General features: G+C 33.9%; 1 protein-coding gene across 13 annotated transcripts in view; it reads left to right on the forward strand.

Moving 5' to 3' along the window:
* MYO9A (myosin IXA) overlaps nt 1–20233 on the forward strand; it is a 279521-nt gene that overhangs the window by 154037 nt on the left and 105251 nt on the right. For all 13 annotated transcript variants that reach the window (XM_043553998.1, XM_043554007.1, XM_043554005.1 and 10 more), the window contains 8 exons: nt 3169–3312; nt 4663–4702; nt 10858–10980; nt 13824–13904; nt 15684–15794; nt 16681–16803; nt 18579–18728; nt 19553–19872. In XM_043553998.1, coding sequence (XP_043409933.1) covers nt 3169–3312; nt 4663–4702; nt 10858–10980; nt 13824–13904; nt 15684–15794; nt 16681–16803; nt 18579–18728; nt 19553–19872 — 1092 coding nt within the window. The remainder of the gene's footprint in view (nt 1–3168; nt 3313–4662; nt 4703–10857; nt 10981–13823; nt 13905–15683; nt 15795–16680; nt 16804–18578; nt 18729–19552; nt 19873–20233) is intronic.

Here is a 20233-nt window from a genome sequence, read left to right on the forward strand (position 1 = left end):
GAGCCTGAAGTGGGGCTCAAACCCATGAACTGTGAGATCATGACCTGAGCCAAAATCAAGAGTTGGACGCTTAACCAACTGAGCCATCCAGGTGCACCTGATTCTTGAGCCTTTGTAATACAAGTGACATCTCTCCTCTGAACTTAAGTACCAGAATTTTGTATGATCTGTCTAGAAACTCTTTTGTTAAGTCTTGAGTCTACTTGATTGATCTATTTTGTTAATGATTTTTCATGTTGTTTTGCTTTATAAGTGATTTCTCCCACTTCCTCATCTCTAAATCTTCTCTTACTGGTTTAAAATCTTGAAGTCATCCTTAATTCCCTCTGTCTCAGACACTCCCCATTCAATCCATCAGCAAGTTACATTGGCTGTACCTTAAAATGATATCCTGAATCTCACCATTTCTTACTACTTCCACTGCTATTGCCCTGGCATAGATTATTATAATAGCTTCCTAAAGTAATGTCCCTGCTTTTGTCCTTTGCCCCTCAAACAGTATTCAATATAGAAACCAGATCATTTTAATATAATATGTAAATATATGTAATATAAAATACATTTTAATATAAAAAAGCTGATTCATGTTTTGCTGAAAATCCTTCTTTGTCTTTCTTTCTCATTCTCATTAAAACCCCAAAATTCTTACATTTCCTAGAGGGTATATGTGACATGGTTTCCTCCTTCCTAACTCTGACTTGATCTACCATTTTTCCCCTGTTTACTCCACTCCAGCCTTGCTGATTTATTTAATATATCTCAGACTCATCAACAAAATTCCAGCCTCCCAAACTGTGTGTTTGCTCTTCTGAGTAGAGTGCTCTTCTTTCAGATAATTGCTTGAATTGCTTTTTATCTCCCTTAGATCTCTGTTTAAATGAAATCTTCTCCATCGTGCATCTCCTTGACTTCCCTATTAAAAAGCCTCGTGTCCTGGCATTCTTCTTCTATGTTTAAAATTTCTCCTTGGCACCTATTATCTGACATACAATGTGTTTTTTTATGTGTTTGTTTTCTTCCATTTGAATTTAAGTAATATGAAGATGCTAGAAAAAATTGACACTATTTGGTGCTCAATAGATACTTTTGAATGAATAAGTATATTCTGCATTTTTATTGGTGTTACATCTTTAATTTTTAGGACATTTTTGTTACTTTGTTTTCTCAATTTTTTAATTTTTCATAGCATCTTATTTTATAGATGCAATATTTTCTCTCTTCTCTAAGAATATTACTGAGGGCTTAAAACTTTTTTTTTTTTTTCCGCCTGCCTGATCCTTTTTTCCTTTAAGTTGTTTATGTCATGATAGTTTGTTTTGGTCTCTGTTTTATGCTCATGGCTTTACTCAGATGTCTGATGAACCTTGGTTGACTGTTAATATTCATTATTGAAACACTGAAAGACTAATTGCAATCTGATTAATTGGGTGTGTTGGCAATGTATAGAACATATTGGTATCTTTGGGTCTTTCTTCCTGGGATGGCCACATTGCACACAAAAGTTTATTCCGATTTTCTCCCTGGAGGATATAGTCCTAGCTGCTAGCATTCTGGAGCCAGTGGGGTAAGAGGGTTGAGAATCTATTTTCAGTATTACCTTTGACTTCTATATGGTATACTCATCCTCTGTTGTGCCTGGTGCTGCCTAGTCCGTGGTTCATGGACTCCTCTTTCATCCTCTTGCTTAGATAAGGGATGGCTATTAGGCTTCATGGAGTTCTAAATGCTTCTTTACACACACACACACACACACACACGCACGCATATGTGTGTGTGTATGTGTGTGTATATATATATATATATATATATATATATATATATATATATATAAAATTTATTGTCAAATTGGTTTCCATTTAACACCCCGTGCTCATCCCAGCAGGTGCCCTCCTCAATGCCCATCACCCAATTTCCCCTCTCCCCCACCCTCATCAACCCACAGTTTGTTCTCAGTATTTAAGAGTCTCTTATGGTTTGCCTCTCTCCCTCTCTGTAATTTTTTTCTCCTTCCCCTCCCCCACGGTCTTCTGTTAAGTTTCTCAGGATCCACATATGAGTGAAAACATATGGTATCTGTCTTTTTCTTCCTGACTTATTTCACTTAGCATAATACCCTCCAGTTCCATCCACGTTGCTACAAATGGCCAGATTTCATTCTTTCTCATTGCCAAGTAGTATTCCATTGTATATATAAACCACATCTTCTTTATCCATTCGTCTAACTGCTTCTTAAACTGACTTTCAACTAGTGCTCTTGTTTTTAACCCACCTTTCCCACCACTTCCACAGGTACTTGATGGAACTCCAGAAACTCTGGAGCCTTTGAGAGTTCTGTAAATACAGATGCTTCTCATTCTTCCTCGTAGCCAGTTTCAGATTGCTTTCTGTATTCCTCTGTTTTCCATATTTCAAAACTGTGTTACTCTTGTCTCTTAGTATATTTTCTTTATTCTTAAGTGTTTATTCCTTTAAAAGTTATTTTATTAATGTTTTTATGGGTTTTATTAATATTTAATGTGTTTATGGGTTTTTATGGGAGGAATCAAAAAATGTGGTCCATTTGCTGCTTTACCTGGAAAGCCCTCTATTAAGTCCTCATATTGTAATCACTGATAATTTTATCTGTTTTGTTCACTCCTCTATCTCCAGTGGCTAGAATATTGCTTAGCCCATAGAAGATACTTAGTAACTTTGGTGGATGTGTGTGTAGTGAGTGAATGTGTGAATAAGACCTCCCAGGAAGAAATTAAATATTCCATAGAATGGGACAGCCTATTAGGATTGTAAATTCCTTCAATAATATTTGGAAGTTCTAAAATCTAACAAAGACAAAAACCATTATATTACTATAATAACCTTATATTATTTACTGATTGTAAATAGTTAATGGATTAGATTTAAAGATATTAGCTGTATGATGTGCTCATCTACATGCACATTTGTATGTGAATGTGCCAGAATCCATAGAAATTCTTTGTTCTGAATGAGGAAAAGATTAGATTGATTGGTAATCTCTGTGCTAAAACCATTTTTTGCTGGGTTAGCTCTTTTTGTAAATTTTAACTTCAGTGTTGAAAGTTTTAAAATTTACTTATTTAAGCAATGTGGGGAGTATTGTAGATGTCTCAGTTAACTAAAGCAAATTATACCGTATTTAACTTTTTACAGTGATACATTTGATATTGCCTGGAATGGCAGAACTGGGATTCGCCAGAGCAGACTGTCAAGTAGCACCTCCTTGCTTGATAAAGATGGGATATTTGCTAATTCAGCTAGCAGCAAACTCTTGGAAAGAGCGCATGGAATTCTCACGTTAGTATTGATCAGAAATGTGGATTGGTTTTTATGACTGGTTTAAAATTTCTGGCTAAAAAAAGAAGAGGGGTGATGGTGAATCATTATTTTCATGAGGAGAATTTTGAGTGAAACAAGTGAATCAAAAATAGTATTGAGAGCTGTGAATCTCCTGCATTAAGAAGCTTGGCGGTTTGTTTGTTTTCATCTCCCCAGGAGAATCATGGTTGGATGTACTTACGGAGATAATTCTTCATTAGTCTTTGACAGACCCTACATACAAATAGAGTAAAACTGTTCACACTTTTTATGATTCTCAGTCTTGAATTGCACTTGTCCTTTAATTTTGACACTCCTAACAAATTGGGCAGTAAAATCCCCTATGAAATGGGGACTGAGACTATATATAGTGATATATAACCTTTATCCAGCCTGCCATTCTTCATTACCTAATTATAGGACTGCTTTGAGGGTATAGGTTTAACTATGCAAGGTGGACCAGTAAAAAGTTCTTAGCTACCTGTATCCATGTATTTCAGGCATTATTTCAAAACATATTTTTTGACCGCTAGCTGGTATGACTGAATTGGATTCCTTAATCCCTAAGTCATCACTTAACACTGCTAATAGGCTCAATTTATTTAACTTTTGCAATGCTTCAGAATTATAAATTAACTCATTTAATCCTCACAACAACCAAGAAGTTGGTGGTATTATGATCTTCATTTTACATTATTACATTCTACATTATCACATTAGTGAAACCAAGACTTAGAGAAGTTAAAACTCCTACACTAGTAAGTGCTAGAGTTTTAGATTCAAGCTTTGGTCTTTCTGACTCCCCAGCTTATGCTCATGAGCTCTGGGCATTATTCCTTTTATTTCTTTAGCCGTTAAAAAAAGTCTTGATGTGAATATAATATTGGGTTATAAAGAAGAAAAAGAAGAAGAGAATTTTTAATTCAAAAGGGAAAGATAAGAATTTTTTGATACGTACATTTTAAAAATCTATGAAATTAGACATCTCTTTAAAGTCTTAAAATGACAGAAACAAAGTTTCTGTAGGTATAGGAAAGCAGAATTCTATTAACGTCCAAAAGGAAACAATTTTAGTTTTGAATGTACAACACTATGTTACTGATTATCAGGCTTGAATCTGTTTATACCTATATTGTAGAGCAGGTATCTCTTGTTCCTTTTCCCTGCTTATTTTTCATTCCTAAAGGTGCCTGCTTAGTTGAACTAGACAGTGTTTTCATATAGAGGACCAGTATCTTGGAAATGGGTATATAATCTATTGTTTTACCAGAGACCTGGAAAGGATTCATCTGTACTGTCGTTATTTCTAATATATGATCTGTCTTATAGGAGAAGCAAAAACTTCAAACCCAAGCCTGGACTTCCAAAGGTGAGTATTATGAAAAAGAATTTTTCTGTTTGTGCCCTATTCTGTAATATTTTTTTTATTCATGCAAACAATCTTTATAAACAATCCCAGATAAACAGTACCTTATTTGTACCCAAAGTAGGGATTAATTTTGTATATTCAGTTAAATCTGTTTTATAAATAACACTGGATGTTAGGAAATGGCCAGGCTTAATGGTTCAGGTAAATATTTGTGATATATCTCATATGTCAGTGTTTGAAAGGCTTTTGAATTACAAATGTTTTTTGTTGAGAAATTGCATCTTTACATTAGATCTTTTCATTTATCGTTAAGCCAGGCTAAGGTCAAATTTTGAATTTTACCTGATTTTAAATAGTTTCTAATTAGGGGCACCTGGGTGGCTTAGTCGGTTGAGCGTCCGACTTCAGCTCAGGTCATGATCTTGTGGTCTGTGAGTTCAAGCCCCGCATCAGGCTCTGTGCTGACAGCTCGGAGCCTGGAGCCTGTTTCAGATTCTGTGTCTCCCTTTCTCTCTGACCCTCCCCCGTTCATGCTCTGTCTCTCTCTGTCTCAAAAATAAATAAACGTTAAAAAAAAATTAAAAAAAAAAGTTTCTAATTAGTGTTTGTCTAGCTTATCATCATTAGCATTAGTTAGCCAAGTTTTTCTATAAGGGCCCAGATAGGCTGCAGGTCTATGTTGTAACTCCTTAGCTATGCTGTGGTAGCACAAATGCAGCTATAGACAATATGGAACTGAATAAGTGTTACTATATTTCAATAAAACTTTATTTTTAGACACTGAAATTTGAATTTCATATAATTTTACACATGCCCTTAAGTATTATTTTAATGTTCTTTTAACCATGTAAAATCAGTGAACAGGATTTGGCCCATGGCTGTAATTTGCCCACCCTGATCTACAAAGTTTATGCTGAGATGGCATTCCAGAAGTATTTACTTAATTTACTAAAGAAAGAAAAATCTTACTCTTTCTTCCTCTTGTACCCCCCTAAAGAAGTTCTGTCACTTGTAACCTTTTTGGTGAATTTCAAAATTTTAAAAGAACTGAGAAAGAGCTATTTATTCTCAGATTTTCTAGTTCAAAAAACAAAAAACAAAAAAATGAAGTTATTATTTCCTTCTACTTAAGCCTCTTTGGCTTCTAGAGAAAAGGTAATGCAATGCTTCTGTGGTTTCTGGTAGTGGTAAATAGTTTTAAAGCACAAAGAAAATTTATGTTAAGTGGTCTGTACTTTGTTCTTATCATGAAAAGATTTTATGTAGAGAAAAAGGCTACTACTTTCATTATCAAACATCTTTATCTGTTCATTTGTGTTTCCTTTTTCCTTCATTGTCTCTTTAGCCATTTAATATTTTGTTTTTGTTTCAAGTTTTTATTTAAATTCTAGTTAATTGACATATAGTGTAATAGTTGTTTCAGGAAAAGAATTTAGTGATCTGTCACTTACATAGAACACCCAGTGCTCATCGTAACAAGTGCCCTCCTTAATACCCATCACCCATTTAGCCCATCCCCTGCTTCCCTCCACTCCAGCAACCCTGTTTGTTTTCTATAGTTAATTTTATGGTTTGCCTCCCTCTCTTTTTTTCCCTTCCTTCCCCAATGTTCATCTGTTTTGTTTCTTAAATTACATGTATGAGTGCAATCATATGGTATTTGTCTTTCTCTGACTGAATGACTTCACTTGGCATAATACACTCTACTCTAGCTCCATCCATGTCATTGCAAATGGCAAGATCTCATTCTTTTTGATGGCTGAGTAATATTCCAGTGTCTGTGTACACATACACATATATACAAGATTTATATATATACATACATATATATATGTACAGTGTGTGTATAAATATGTAAGTATATATATTATATATAAATGTATATATATACAATGTGTGTGTGTGTATGTGTATATGTATGTACTTTAGTATTTTGAATGCCAGCACTGAGTCTAGCTATTTGTACCATTCTTTTTACTCTCCTCAGATGGATAACCTCTCTTTAAACTTCATATGGTTTAAAAATATTCATGTTGGCTACACCTGAAATAAAAAATTCTATTCAATTATCAGTGACAGGAATCCCATCTATTTCTCTATTTTTATTTATTTATTTTTATTGATGTATATACAGTGTTATATTAGTTTCAGGTGTACAACATATTGATTAATTGATTCTATACATTACTCAGTGCTCACAACCTGTCACCAACAATGTTATTACAGAATTACTGACTATATTCTTTATGCTGTACTTTTCATCTGTGTGACTTTTATTTTATCACTGGAAGTTTGTATTTCTTAATCCCCTTTATCTATTTTACCCCTCCCCTCCAGCAACTATCACTTTCTTTCTTTCTTTTTTTTTTTTTCTGTATTTGAGTCTGTTTTTCATTCATCTGTTTTGTTTTCTGGATTCCACCTATACACGAAATCATGTGGTATTTGTGTTTCTCTATCTTACTTCACTTGACATAATACCCTCTAGGTCTATCTGTGTTGTCACAAATGGCAAGATCTCATTCTTTTCTATGGCTAAGTAGTAGTCCCATTGTGTGTATATGTGTGTGTTTGTATACACACACCCCACATCTGTATTCATTCATCTGTTGATAGACACTTGGATTGCTTGCATATCTTGGCTGTTGTAAATAATGTTGCAGTAAACACAGGGATGCAACCATCTTTTGAAATTAGTGTTTTCATTTTCTTTGTGAAAATACCCAGTGGTGGAATTATTGGATCATATGGAATATCTGTTTTTAATTTTTTGAGGAACCTCCATACTATTTTTCTTAGTGGCTGTACCAATTTAGATTCCCACCAACAGTGTGTAAAGGTTCCTTTTTCTCCACCACCTTGCTAAATATTCACTTGTTATTTCTTGTCTTTCTAATGCTAGCCATTCTTATAGGTGTAAATCAAAACCTCATTGTGGTTTTGATTTGTATTTCCCTGATAATGAGTGATGTTGAGCCATCTTTTAATGTGTCTGTTGACCGTCTGTATGTCTTTGGAAAAATGTCTCTTTGGTTTTCTGCCCATGTTTTAATTGGATCACTTATTTTTTGGCATTGAGTTGTAGAAGTTCTTTTTACTAACCCCTTATTAGATATATCATTTGCAGATATCTTCTCCCATTCAGTTTGTTGCCTTTTCATTCTGTTTATGGCTTCCTTTGCTGTGCAAAAGCTTTTTATTTTGATCTCCCAGTAGCTTATTTTTGCTTTTGTTTCCCTTTCTTGAAGAAACCTATCTAGAAAAATGTTACTATGGCTGATATCAGAGAAATTACTGCTTGTGCTATCTTCAAGGATTTTTATGGATTCAGGTCTTACATTTAGGTCTTTAATCCAATTTGAGTTTATTTTTGAGTATGGTGTGAGAACGTGGTCCAGTTTCATTCTTCTGCATGTAGCTGTCCAGTTTTCCCAATACCATTTATTGAAGAGATGGTCTTTTCCCCATTGTATATTCTTGTTTCCTTTGTCACAGATTGACCATGGAGTCGTGGGTTTATTTCTGGACTTTCTATTCTGTTCCATTGACTTATGTGTCTATTTTTGTGCCATATTCTTTTGGTAGTACAGCTTGGTAGTATATCTTGAAATCTGGGATTGCGATATCTCCATTTTTGTTCTTCATTTTTCAAGATTTCTTTGGCTACTCAGGATCTTTTGTGGCTCCATACAAATTTTAAGGTTATTTGTTCTAGTTCTTTGAAAAATGCAGTTGGTATTTTGATAGGGATTGCATTGAATCTGTAGATTGCTTTGGATAGAATGGGCATTTTAACAATATTAGTTCTTCCAATCCATGAGCATGGAATATCTTTCCATTTGTGCCACCTTTAGTTGCTTTCATCAGTGTTTTTTAGGTTTCAGAGTATAGGTCTTTCACCTTCTTGGTTAAGTTTATTCCTAGTTATTTTATTCTATTTGGTGCAATTGCAAATGGAATTGTTTATTTATTTTCTCTCTCTGCTACTCATTATTAGTGTATAGAAAGAACTGATTTCTGCATATTAATTTTGTATTCTATAACTACTGAATTCATTTATTATTTCTAATAGTTTTCTGTTTGGAGTCTTTAGGGTTTTCTATATGTAGTATTATATCATCTGCAAATAGTGTCAGTTTAACTTTTCTGCTTTACCAATATGGATGCTTCTTATTTTTTTCTTGTCTGATTGCTAGGGCTAGGACTTCCAGTACTATGTTGAATAAAAGTGATAGGAGTGGACAGGGTTGCAAATATTTTTCTGTGTCAGTAAATACAGGTTACGGTATATTTATGAACTGTATAGAATTTAGTTGTGTGACTAAAGCATACTTTATGAAAATAATTCCTTATAATTACATATCTCTGTTGTTTTTCACTGTTTTCTGAAGCATTGTCAAAAATAACTTTCAGATCTTGTTTGATAATCTCCTTAAATAAATATCTAGATGTGAAATTGTTTATCAGGAAGGCTATACTGATTTGCATTCTTAAGAACAGTGCATAAATATGTCTTTCTTCACAACCTCATGAATATTGGGTTTTGTCAGTGTTTATTATGTTTGCCAATCTGATATGCAGAAAATCTCTTTAAAAGAAATGTGCTTTTTTTTTATTATAAATCAGGTTGATTGATTGTCATCATGTTATATGTCATTTATACTTTATTTGAGAATTGCCTGTTTCATGTCTTCTGTTCATTTTAATTTCAGGATGAATTTTTAAAGGAATTTTTACATTTCTTATGTACAGATAATAAGTCTGTCATTGCTAGAAAAATTTTATTTAGTTGTATCTGTTAAAATATGTATTGTACTTGTTGCCACTTGAAGGTTTATATTTTTAGGTGTTTATATTGTCAAAATTAATATTTTTAAGACTTTTAAATTTGTTGTTTTTAACTCAGTTCTGTGCTTCTCATACAATAAAATTTTTAGAGCTTTTTGAATAACATTATATAGTTGTACATATGTATATATATATTCTTTCCATGGGCAAGCTCACTTCCATAAATATGGTATGGTTTAAAAAGTTGGGGCGCCTGGGTGGCTCAGTCAGTTGAGCATCCGACTTCAGCTCAGATCATGATCTCATGGTTCATGGCTTTGGGCCCTGCGTTGGGCTCTGTGCTGATTTGGAGCCTGCTTCAGATTCTGTGTCTCGCGCTCTCTCTGCCCCTCCCTTGCTCGCACTCTGCCTCTCTCTCTCAAAAATAAATAATAAATATTAGAAAAAATTACTTTTAATTGTAATTGGCTGCAAAAGCTCTCAAATACTTTATTAACACCCCATTTTGTATTATTTGTATTTGCTTTATGTGTAACTCCTATCTTATTATTAAGATTGATAATTAATTTGCCAGGATCATGGTTAATAGGGTTTATGTTTTATTTTGTTTCTGTGTGTGTTTCTGGCATACCCTCTGTAGCCCTGGGATTAAATTTATTGTCTCTGTGAGTCAGGATTCAGTTACAGTTAGCAATAATAAGTATAGATATTTTTAAGTAGAAAAAGACTTAATTCAAATAGGCACTTACAAAATCATTAGAAGTTTTAGAGTTTCAGAGTATTAAAATAGCAGTGCAGAACTGACCCCAGCTGTAATCAGCTAAGAAAGCAGGAAGCTGCCATTCCAGCTGCTGCTTCCAGGTGCATACTACCTGTGGTGTGATCCAGGAATCAGGAGGAAGCTGCCACAACTATTGGCTCCAGGGTTAAGGTGCATTTACTAGAGTTGCAGTAACAACACAAATTCCCTGTGCTCTGCCTCTCAACTCACAAAGGTGGTGCCTGGACATTAGGATCCATTTAGAAAGCTAAAGTACTTGGGTATATATGGTTGTCAGAAGAAACAGAAGCTAGTAGCCAAAGTCTGCCTCAGTTATACCTTCCCAATTTCATGCGTTAGAATTTAAATGATAAACTTAAATCCTATCTGGAACCCAGATGCAAGAGAGTTTGAGAAATGCAGTTTTCTTTTTACCTGGAAAGCTTCTGCGAGAAAGCAGGAGGGTGAGATGGATATGGAATATCAATTTCTAATATTCACCACAGTCATTATACATAGGTGATAATGAAAACTGGCTTAGAATTTTGGTTTCCCTGTTCTTTAATTAATTTATGTGAAGAATTTGATTTTTCTTGCTTGTTTTCAGCACTTGCTAGAGGTAAATTCTTTAAAGCACCTGACAAGACTGACACTACAGGATCGCATTACCAAGTCTCTTCTTCATTTGCACAAGAAGAAAAAGCCTCCCAGCATCAGTGCCCAGTTTCAGGTTATTTCTTTTGTTATCTTTTTATGAAAAAAGTTTTTAAAATCAGGAATCTGTTTCATTCAGATCAGCATTGAAAGGTCAAAATGATCTGCAAGGTACCTGAATGGAATATGATTCATACGACTTAAAAGCCATTTTATGGTGGTCATTTTGGAGAAAAGTTACAGTGGTGGAAAAAGTCAGCTGCCTTTCTTTTTCATTGTTGTATCTGTGGATAGTGGATATCCCAAAGAGTAATTCATTGCTTTCAATGTGAGGAGACAGGCAGCAGGAAATTGCTATTATAAACAAAATCTTCCTTTTACCCTATGGCCCAGATATAGTCACTGTTAACATAAGGTGTATGTTTTTTTTCCTATATATATTTTTAAACTTCATGCTTCTGCTATCGATATTTAACTAAATGAGATTGTAGGTTTTTCTGGTTTTATTTTAACTTTGTGTACATAGATCCATTTCTTTTTGTTGTGACTGGGCATTTGTGAATAAATATCACCATAAATTAAATAACAGTTATATATAATTGTCAAGCTGACTTTTATTCTTTGAACATCTGTGTCTTAAGTTTTTTACAGTACCTTCACATTGGTTTTATAATCAAAGGAAAATAAGTCTAAAATGGGCTATTTTTTTCAAAGATGGTTTGTTTATAGCAGCAGGAATCAGATTGGTGGTTTTCTGGGACTGTAAGCAGGAAGAGTTATTAATTGCATATGGGCAGGAGGGAACTTTCTAGGGTAATGGAAGATTTCTATATCTCATCTAATGTGATGTTTGCACAATTATGTAAACTTACTGAAAATCATTGATCTGTACACTTATAATGGGTACATTTTTATAGTATTTAATTTGTATTTCAATAAAGTTAAAAACAAAACATCACTCTTAAGAGAATGAAAGTGCAAGGTACAGGGTGTGAAAATATACTAGCAATATATCTGAAAAGCACCTTATATATGTAGAATAAACGAAGAACCACAAATCAATTTTTAAAAAGACTGACACCCTAATACACATGGTACAAAGCCTTGTGCAGTCAAAACTGTCTGAAATCAAAAGATGTAATCCAAAAGGCCAGTGAGCCTATTAAATACTGGCCCAACATTATTATTCATCAGAGAAATGCAAATTAACTACACACTTGCCAGCATGGTTGAAATAAAAAAGACTGATTATACAAAGTGTTAGTGGGGATGTGGAGCAACCAGAAGAACTTTTATACACTTCTATTGAAATATAAACTGATGCAGGTATTTGGAAATAGCTAAAAGATATGTTGAAGAATGTCCACAGCAACTTTATTTATGACAGCCCAAACTGAAACAAACAAATATCTACCTTAAATGGATTATTTAATTGTGGTATAGTCATATAATGAATCATTACTATATAGCACTGAAAATGTACATAATATATGCAACAAATACAAGCTAGTACCTAGTATATCTTTTTTTATATGAAATCATATAGCAGACAAAACTAAGTTGCCATCTTAGAGATTAGGGTAATGGTTACCCTTGGTTCAGGTGTGGAGGTAGGTAATTTATGTACAGTGACCTTGCTAAATTCAATGGGATGGGATAGAAGGCCTTCTGAATTTCTGGTAATATTTTGTTTCATGATTTGGGCTTTGGTTGTAAGAATGTGTTCCCTTTGTGAAAATTCATCAGACCGTATACTTACGATTTAAGCATTTTATGTATCTTGTACTACAATAGCATATACAAGAAAAAAGAACACTTAAAAGTAAAAAAGTTGTATGTTGCTTATATATGATGGTAATAATAGGAGTCTATATGGTTGTAAGGCTTTTAAGTTTTACTTGAAGTCATAAAATATTAACCCTAAGTAGACTATGACAAGTTAGGTTTGCATATTGTAATCCTTAGAGTAGCCACTGAAAAATACTACAAAGAAATATAACAGAGAAGCCAATAGATGGAATACTAAAAAACAAAATACGTTATCTGAGCATAAGATGGAATGAAACTAGAAATCAATAAAGGAAAGATAACAACCCCCAGGTATTTGGAAAATAAAAAGCAGACATCTAAATAATACATGAGTCAAAGAAGGAGGAAGATTTTAAAAATATTTTAAATGAAATGAAAATATCAAAGTTTGTGCAGTGCAGCTAAAGCAGTGCTCCAGGGTTCATTGATAACATTAAATGCTTTTAATGAAATGAGAAAGGTCTCAAGTCAATAATGTAAACTACTACTTTAGGAACCTAGCCAAAGAAAAATATGTTAAACCCAAAGCAAGCAGATGGAATGAAATGATAAAGATAAAAGAAGTCAATGAAATTGAAAACAGAAAAATAATAGAAAAAAATCAACGAAACCAAAAAGCTGGTTCTTTGAAAACATAAAAAAATTATAAACTTCTAGATAGACTAGTCAGGAAAAAAAAAGAAGTAAACTACAAATTATCATATTAAGAATGAAAGAGGGGATATCACTGACATGAACACTGAAAGTGGGAGAATATTAGCTAGTGGATACCCTACTGGATGATTTTCCAAGTTGTTCTAGGAATGCATGAGTTTGAATAAATTGCTTCATGAAATGTGAAGAAAAGTCTAGAATTAGGAGGTTATTCTGTAATATATATGCAGTATTTACTATTGCCAAGTTATCAGCTTTAAGATTAAACTACCATTCTTAAATTACTAAATTACCCTTAATCAGTATGGAAATAAATTTGCTTTTCAGAAAGAAAGCTATTCCTGTGTATACCAATTGCTTCTGCATAGTTTGCCAACATTATTTTTTGTACCCATAAATTATTTCCTGCCAGTTTGGAATGGGAGAAAATGCTAATTACATTGCTTTGTATTGCAGGCCTCATTAAGCAAACTGATGGAGACACTTGGTCAAGCAGAACCATATTTTGTGAAATGCATTCGCTCTAATGCTGAAAAGGTAAAAATGTCCTGTAAATGAGAGCTTCTAGCTCAGCTTACTTCAAATCAGGCTTTACATTTTTTTTTTTTTTTTTTTTTAAGGAGAGCAAGTGGTAGGGAAGAGCTATCTATAATCTTTTAAAGGAAAACCAGGTTCTGTATTTTCTGTGGATGTCCTTTTATTTTCTGTATCTACTTGCCTATTCCGTGTTTACATGCACTTGATTCAGTGTTTCCCAGAATCTGAGAAGCAAATATGTTTTGAAATTCCATCATAAAAAAGAGTTTTATGCAACTTTTGTTACCCTGAGATTAATCTTTCTTGTTTGTATATAACCTGTCATTCTTAAAGAATTTGTTTAGAGCTTTTTGCCTCTGTAAAATAAGGAACGTACTGTGGACATTCTTGATTCCTTCTGCTTTCGATAATAGGTCTCCTAATTACAGCTGTGCAGAATATACCTAATAAATACAAACATTTGTCATATTCCTTTATGTTCATCATAGGAAAATATAGTTCCTAGGCTGAACAGCTAAAAATGTGTAGTTCTATAGTACTATAAATGTATAGTATGAATTGTGTCCAGCTTTCTTAATTTTTAGGAAGCAGTCTTCAACTGCTGTTTACAAGCTTTGTGAACTTAACCATTTCTGTGACTTTTAAAAGTTTTCATCTTTGTAAGAATATACTATAATTATAGGACCAGACTCATAGTGTTTTGGAACTAGTATACCTGCGTCACTACCTGCAAAGTACTTAAAATGTTACTGGCCCATACTAATTGTTCAGTAAATGTTAGCTGTTCTTTTATAGTAACAAAAAAGGACACCTTTTTATTTACAGTTAAATAGAACCTTTGAGTTCTTATTATTAATGAAGACCTTGTTATACAGAGAGTTCAATTAATGAAGTATTTCAGGGCACAGAATAAGTACTAAATAAACATTGACTATTATTAACATAAGTTGCATATTTCATTTTTTTTTCTTTGATAGCTGGTATGCCCCATTTCCCTGCAGGAAAATGTTTGGGATTGCCTTTGCGAATCATTAAAAATAGTATTTAGAGAATAGGGAGAAATATCAGAATATCCAAATATATCTTTTGAATATCGGAAAACATGCCTACTGAGATACCTACAAGTGACAGGGTGTTGTGACTGGTGATGAGTGACTGCCTCCCATTAGCTTCTTCCTTATCAATGCTTGTGCATTGAGGAGGTCAGTTCTCAGGGACTGTAGGAATTTTTTGTTTTTCATTGTATCCTACTGGTATTACTAGCAAAAAGTGTTTAGAGAAAAAACTGCTCTTAACCTCGTACTAGTCATTAAATGAAGAATCTGTCAGCTCTCCATTAACCAAGGCAACTGGTAGAGTGGAGTGGGTGGTTTCTGACTGAAATTATAGAGAGAAATCTTAATTTAAAACAAAAATACAGACACTCTTGACTACATATATGTAGATTAATCTTGTTACAGATTTTTATAGGGACTAGACTATGTCTGCTCCTCCTGTGGGTAACTACATTCCTTTTTAGCTTTGAAGGTCCTCTCCCTCTACAACTAGAGAGAAGCTGGAAGCTTGGTTTCTCCTTTTTCCCTAGGGTCAGGCATTTAGAACTTTTCTGAAGCTACCAGCTGAGGAGGTAGATTTTCCTGTCACCTCTGTTGTGTCTTAACCTGACAATCTCCAATTTTTAGATACTCAAAAGTTGACTATACTTAATGAGGAAAACATTAATTTGGAGATCTCTTCTTCCAGGTTAATCTGTTTTTTTTTCCATTTGCTTTGATTTAGCTGCCATTAAGGTTCAATGATGCTTTGGTACTTCGACAGCTTCGATACACTGGGATGCTAGAGACAGTTCGAATTCGCCAATCTGGATACAGCTGCAAATATTCTTTCCAGGTTATGCTTTTATAGTGATATTTAAATTTATATACACATAATTAAGTGATTCCTGTGTCTTGTTTTTCATTTGGGGCTCACTTATTTCTCTTATTTCTTCCTTTCCATTCCATCTTTTGTATACAGAATTGAAGAGGGATAGAAAGTACTCACTTCCATTGAATGGCAGCAGTCTTATTTATGTGTTGTAATCGAATCCAATTCCTGGCTATTCTCATTTTATCTGAATGTTTACTAATACTAAGTTTACTTGTAACATAGTAGTTCCTCCTGCTGATTACTCCAGTAATGGAAATAGTTCAATCAGAGCTACCTGGTTCAAGAGAAGATTCTATTTAGGTTTATGTAAAGTTTTCTCAGCAAGATTTTCTTTTATAGTAAGCTGCCAGCAAGGTTCACAGTTATTCTCATCAGCTATTTGCTGCTATGGGTATAGAAATTATGTTGAAGCTTTTCAGCAGCTGAACAGATTCTTTGCTGTTTCTGGGCGGGAATGCTTTGTTCTCAGTTATACCCTGTAATAGCTGACACCTTTGCATGTTTTTTTGCTAAAAATTTCAATTCTTATTAAATAACTTTTTCTTTGGTCTTTAACACAACTTTCTCAAAAGGGATAGTTTCTGCTTTTTTCTTCTTCCATTCCCTTTTGATAACAAAATATGTAGAACTCACTATCTTCTCTCCACCCCACCCCCATTTTACAAATTAACTGTTTTGTAGTTTTTTTAATTAAATACTTCATTGGTTTCAGTCTGTTTAGAAGATGAGAAAAGGATCAATAAAAGGACAGCTAGCTAATTTAGACCCATGTTTACATTTTACATATAGTTTAGACATATTTATAATTTTCTTGTGATTTTACAACATTTTTCTTTTCATTTTTCAGGATTTTGTGAGCCACTTCCATGTACTTCTTCCCCGAAATATTATTCCATCCAAATTTAACATTCAGGATTTCTTCAGGAAAATAAATCTTAATTCAGATAACTATCAAGTTGGAAAATCCATGGTAAATATAATATATACACTCCTTGTCAAATTTGAGTGAATTTTTATACTTAGATAATAATGGCGATCTTTGCCCCAGAGAACTATTCTGAAAAAGATACTGTACCAGTTATCATAAGGAAATTGATTAGGTCAAGATTTTTACTTAATATAGTCAGTATTAACCAAAGAGCTTCTGGCCAGTGCTCTAGGTCTGCTTAAGGTTTTTATCTGCCTAAAAACAATGACTCCCTAGGTATTCTACTGTAATCTTCAACTCAACTTGCCCAAAGTGAGCTTATCCAAATTACCCTACTGTCCTTAATTTTCATCTATTCTTTTCTCTCTCATCCTTCTTCTAGGTTCTTAGGCTAAAAACTGTAATGCTATTTGGCCTGACCCTTCACCTTAATCCTTTTACAAAGTTCTGTGTCTTCTCACAAATGATTCTCACGTCATGCCCCTTTTGTTCATTCCTGCTGCTGGCATTTTAGTCTGTTCCTTTGCTCTCAGTTATAGTTCTCTTACAGTAATTCCTCATCCGATTTCAGTCTATTTGTCATTCCATTTAAGTCACTCTACCCATAGTATCAAAACCATCATCTTAATATACTTTTCTTTTATGTTGACTTTCTGCTGAATAATAATCACCTGATAACCTCCCGTTAAATTCAAACATCTTTCTCTTCTTCAAGAACCTCCATATTGTGACTTCATATCATTTAATATTTTCTTTATGAAGATTATTCGGTTGTCTCCTGTACATGCTGCCATGTACGTGTACATTTGTTATTATTTCCTGCTCCTTGTTTTGCTTAGGTAGAGCCCTCTGTCTTTTGCCTTACAGTTTACTGTTTTCCTATTTGTGTATCTAATATCTCTTCTTTTTTAAAATAGTGTTAAATTTTTGACAGAAGGGGGAGGTGATGGATATCAATTAGTTGGTGGTAATTACTTCATAATGTATACATACATCAAAATGTCACATTGTACACCTTAAAGATACATATAGGTTTTAATATCTACCTGCTTTTAAGGGTGAAGTGCAAATTCTGTTTTCAGAGGGACTATGTTTAAGTTATATTTGTTTCCTCCTAAACCCCTAAAGATTTATTAATGGCATGAAATAGTAAATAAATTGATTAATAGCTTTGGGTAGCAAGAAGCCTTTGATGCATACTGGTTTCAAAAAGACTGTTATTATTGGTTTATTCATATTATGATCATCCCCCCACCCTAACATCCTTGAACAATATGACCTTTTGCCAGTGGTACAAGTGGTTCATGATGGCAGTGAATCTCTAAAACTGGGAATTTTGTATTCGTGTTCACTGTTTCATTTCCCCTTCTATGTTCTAATGTCTCTTTCTATATTCTAATGGCTATTTTTTTTTTTTAATTTGAGAATGACTTCTTTGGATATATTGATAGAAATATTTATCAGTACTGCTTTTCATTTCTTCCACTGTATTCTTCTCTAAAGAAGCTTACCACAGAGGGGCGCCTGGGCGACTCAGTCGGTTAAGCGTCCGACTTCGGCTCAGGTCATGATCTCACGGTTCATGAGTTCAAGCCCCGCGTCGGGCTCTGTGCTGACAGCTCAGAGCCTGGAGCCTGTTTCAGATTCTGTGTCTCCCACTCTCTCTCTGACCCTCCCCCGTTCATGCTCTGTCTCTCTCTGTCTCAAAAGTAAATAAACGCTAAGAAAAAAAGAAGCTTACCACAAAAAGATGATTCATGAAATAAATTTCTCATTTCTTCATAAGCTGTATTCCTCATCTTTCTTCTTTTTGGTAGGTGTTCCTAAAGGAGCAGGAACGACAGCACCTACAAGATCTGCTTCACCAAGAGGTGCTGCGCAGAATCATATTGTTGCAGCGATGGTTCAGGGTCCTGCTGTGTAGGCAGCATTTCCTCCACCTGAGACAGGCATGCATCATTATCCAGGTGGGAAGTAAAGGATTTCTTGCATGAGATTTGCTAGTTTATTTGGCTTTTATTTTAGTAACTAGAATTTTACTGTGAAACATTTGAATAAGAATATAAACTTCTTCATTGATGACAATGTGTCCTATTCATTTTTGAAATATTCATACCATCTAAAAGATTACCTGGCATATACTAATAGGCCATTGATAAACATCGATGGAGTTGAAGTTAAATTGAATTTATAGCTGTAATGTCTTGTACACTATGGTTAGGGGCAAAGGAATTATGTGCCTTAATTTTTGTTGCCTTAGTTATTTTTATTTGATTGTTTCCTGAGTGATATTTGAGAGTTATATATACATTGCTCTTGCTCTGTACTCCTCTTGGATGATAGGTATCTTATTTCATATTTTATCTGTTTTATTTTTTCCTTCACTGATTTATATGATGACCGTTCTGTTCTCCTCCATAGGCCCTTTTCTTTTAATACAAGAAAATTTTTAGAATATTTATCTTTGAAACATGTGCATGTTGACCTTAAACCCATTAATATTGGCAAAACTATAGCCCGAGAAGATAATGTAATTTGTTAAAGCATCAAAAACTGTTAAATTATTTTAAGTTCTATAATTAACTTCATTGAGGTTATATTCTCTAAGAATTGTTTTAGCCAAGCATATCTGGAAAAGAAAGCTTTTTTTTTTCACTTTAATCAGGTGCAATTTAGCTATTTAGCCATTTAATCTCTAATTACAACACAATACATTTATTTTTTTTCTTTTTTCTGTGAAAATGTGGTATAAGATATGACAGCCATTTCTATTGTTTTGTCTTCCTCACAGCGATTCTGGAGGAATTATCTAAATCAGAAGCAAGCCAGAAATGTAGCTGTGCAGAAGGATGCTTTAGTTTTGGCTAGTGCAGCCACGCTTCTCCAGTCTTCCTGGCGTGCTCATGTGGAGAGGCAGCGGTATTTGGAGCTCCGGACTGCAGCCATCATCATCCAGCAGAGATGGAAGGAATGCTATAGGCAGAGGCACATGGCTGCTGTCTGTATTCAGGCAAGATGGAAAGGCTACAGGGAAAGTAAGAGGTATCAAGAACAAAGGAGCAAAATTATCCTTTTGCAATCAATATGTAGAGGATTCAGAGCAAGACAAAGGTAATCTGTATTGTTTTTGATACTCCTTTTCTCTTCAGCTATTTTGTTTATATCTTTGCTCTTAACACTTGCCTAACTTGTATTAGAATTGGTTATGTACAATTTCGTCTTCTCCACTAGGCTGTGATGTTCCTAGCAGTTTTAACCCACATTGTATGGTCTCTAAAAGAAGCTAAACAGATACTTATTGAATTAAATTGGATTGAAAACCTGCATGGTCTACAGTTACAACCACTAAGAATTGATTTTACATTAGGTTGAGTCTTTAAAATTTGTCAATATTCAGTTGTTTTTATCTTCAGAAACTTTAATTTCATTATTAACGTTTACCTTAAAATAAAGTTATTTTTAAAATGAGAGC

This window comes from Prionailurus bengalensis, chromosome B3 (assembly GCF_016509475.1).
Source record: "Prionailurus bengalensis isolate Pbe53 chromosome B3, Fcat_Pben_1.1_paternal_pri, whole genome shotgun sequence".
In the NCBI taxonomy this organism is placed as follows: Eukaryota; Metazoa; Chordata; class Mammalia; order Carnivora; family Felidae; genus Prionailurus; species Prionailurus bengalensis.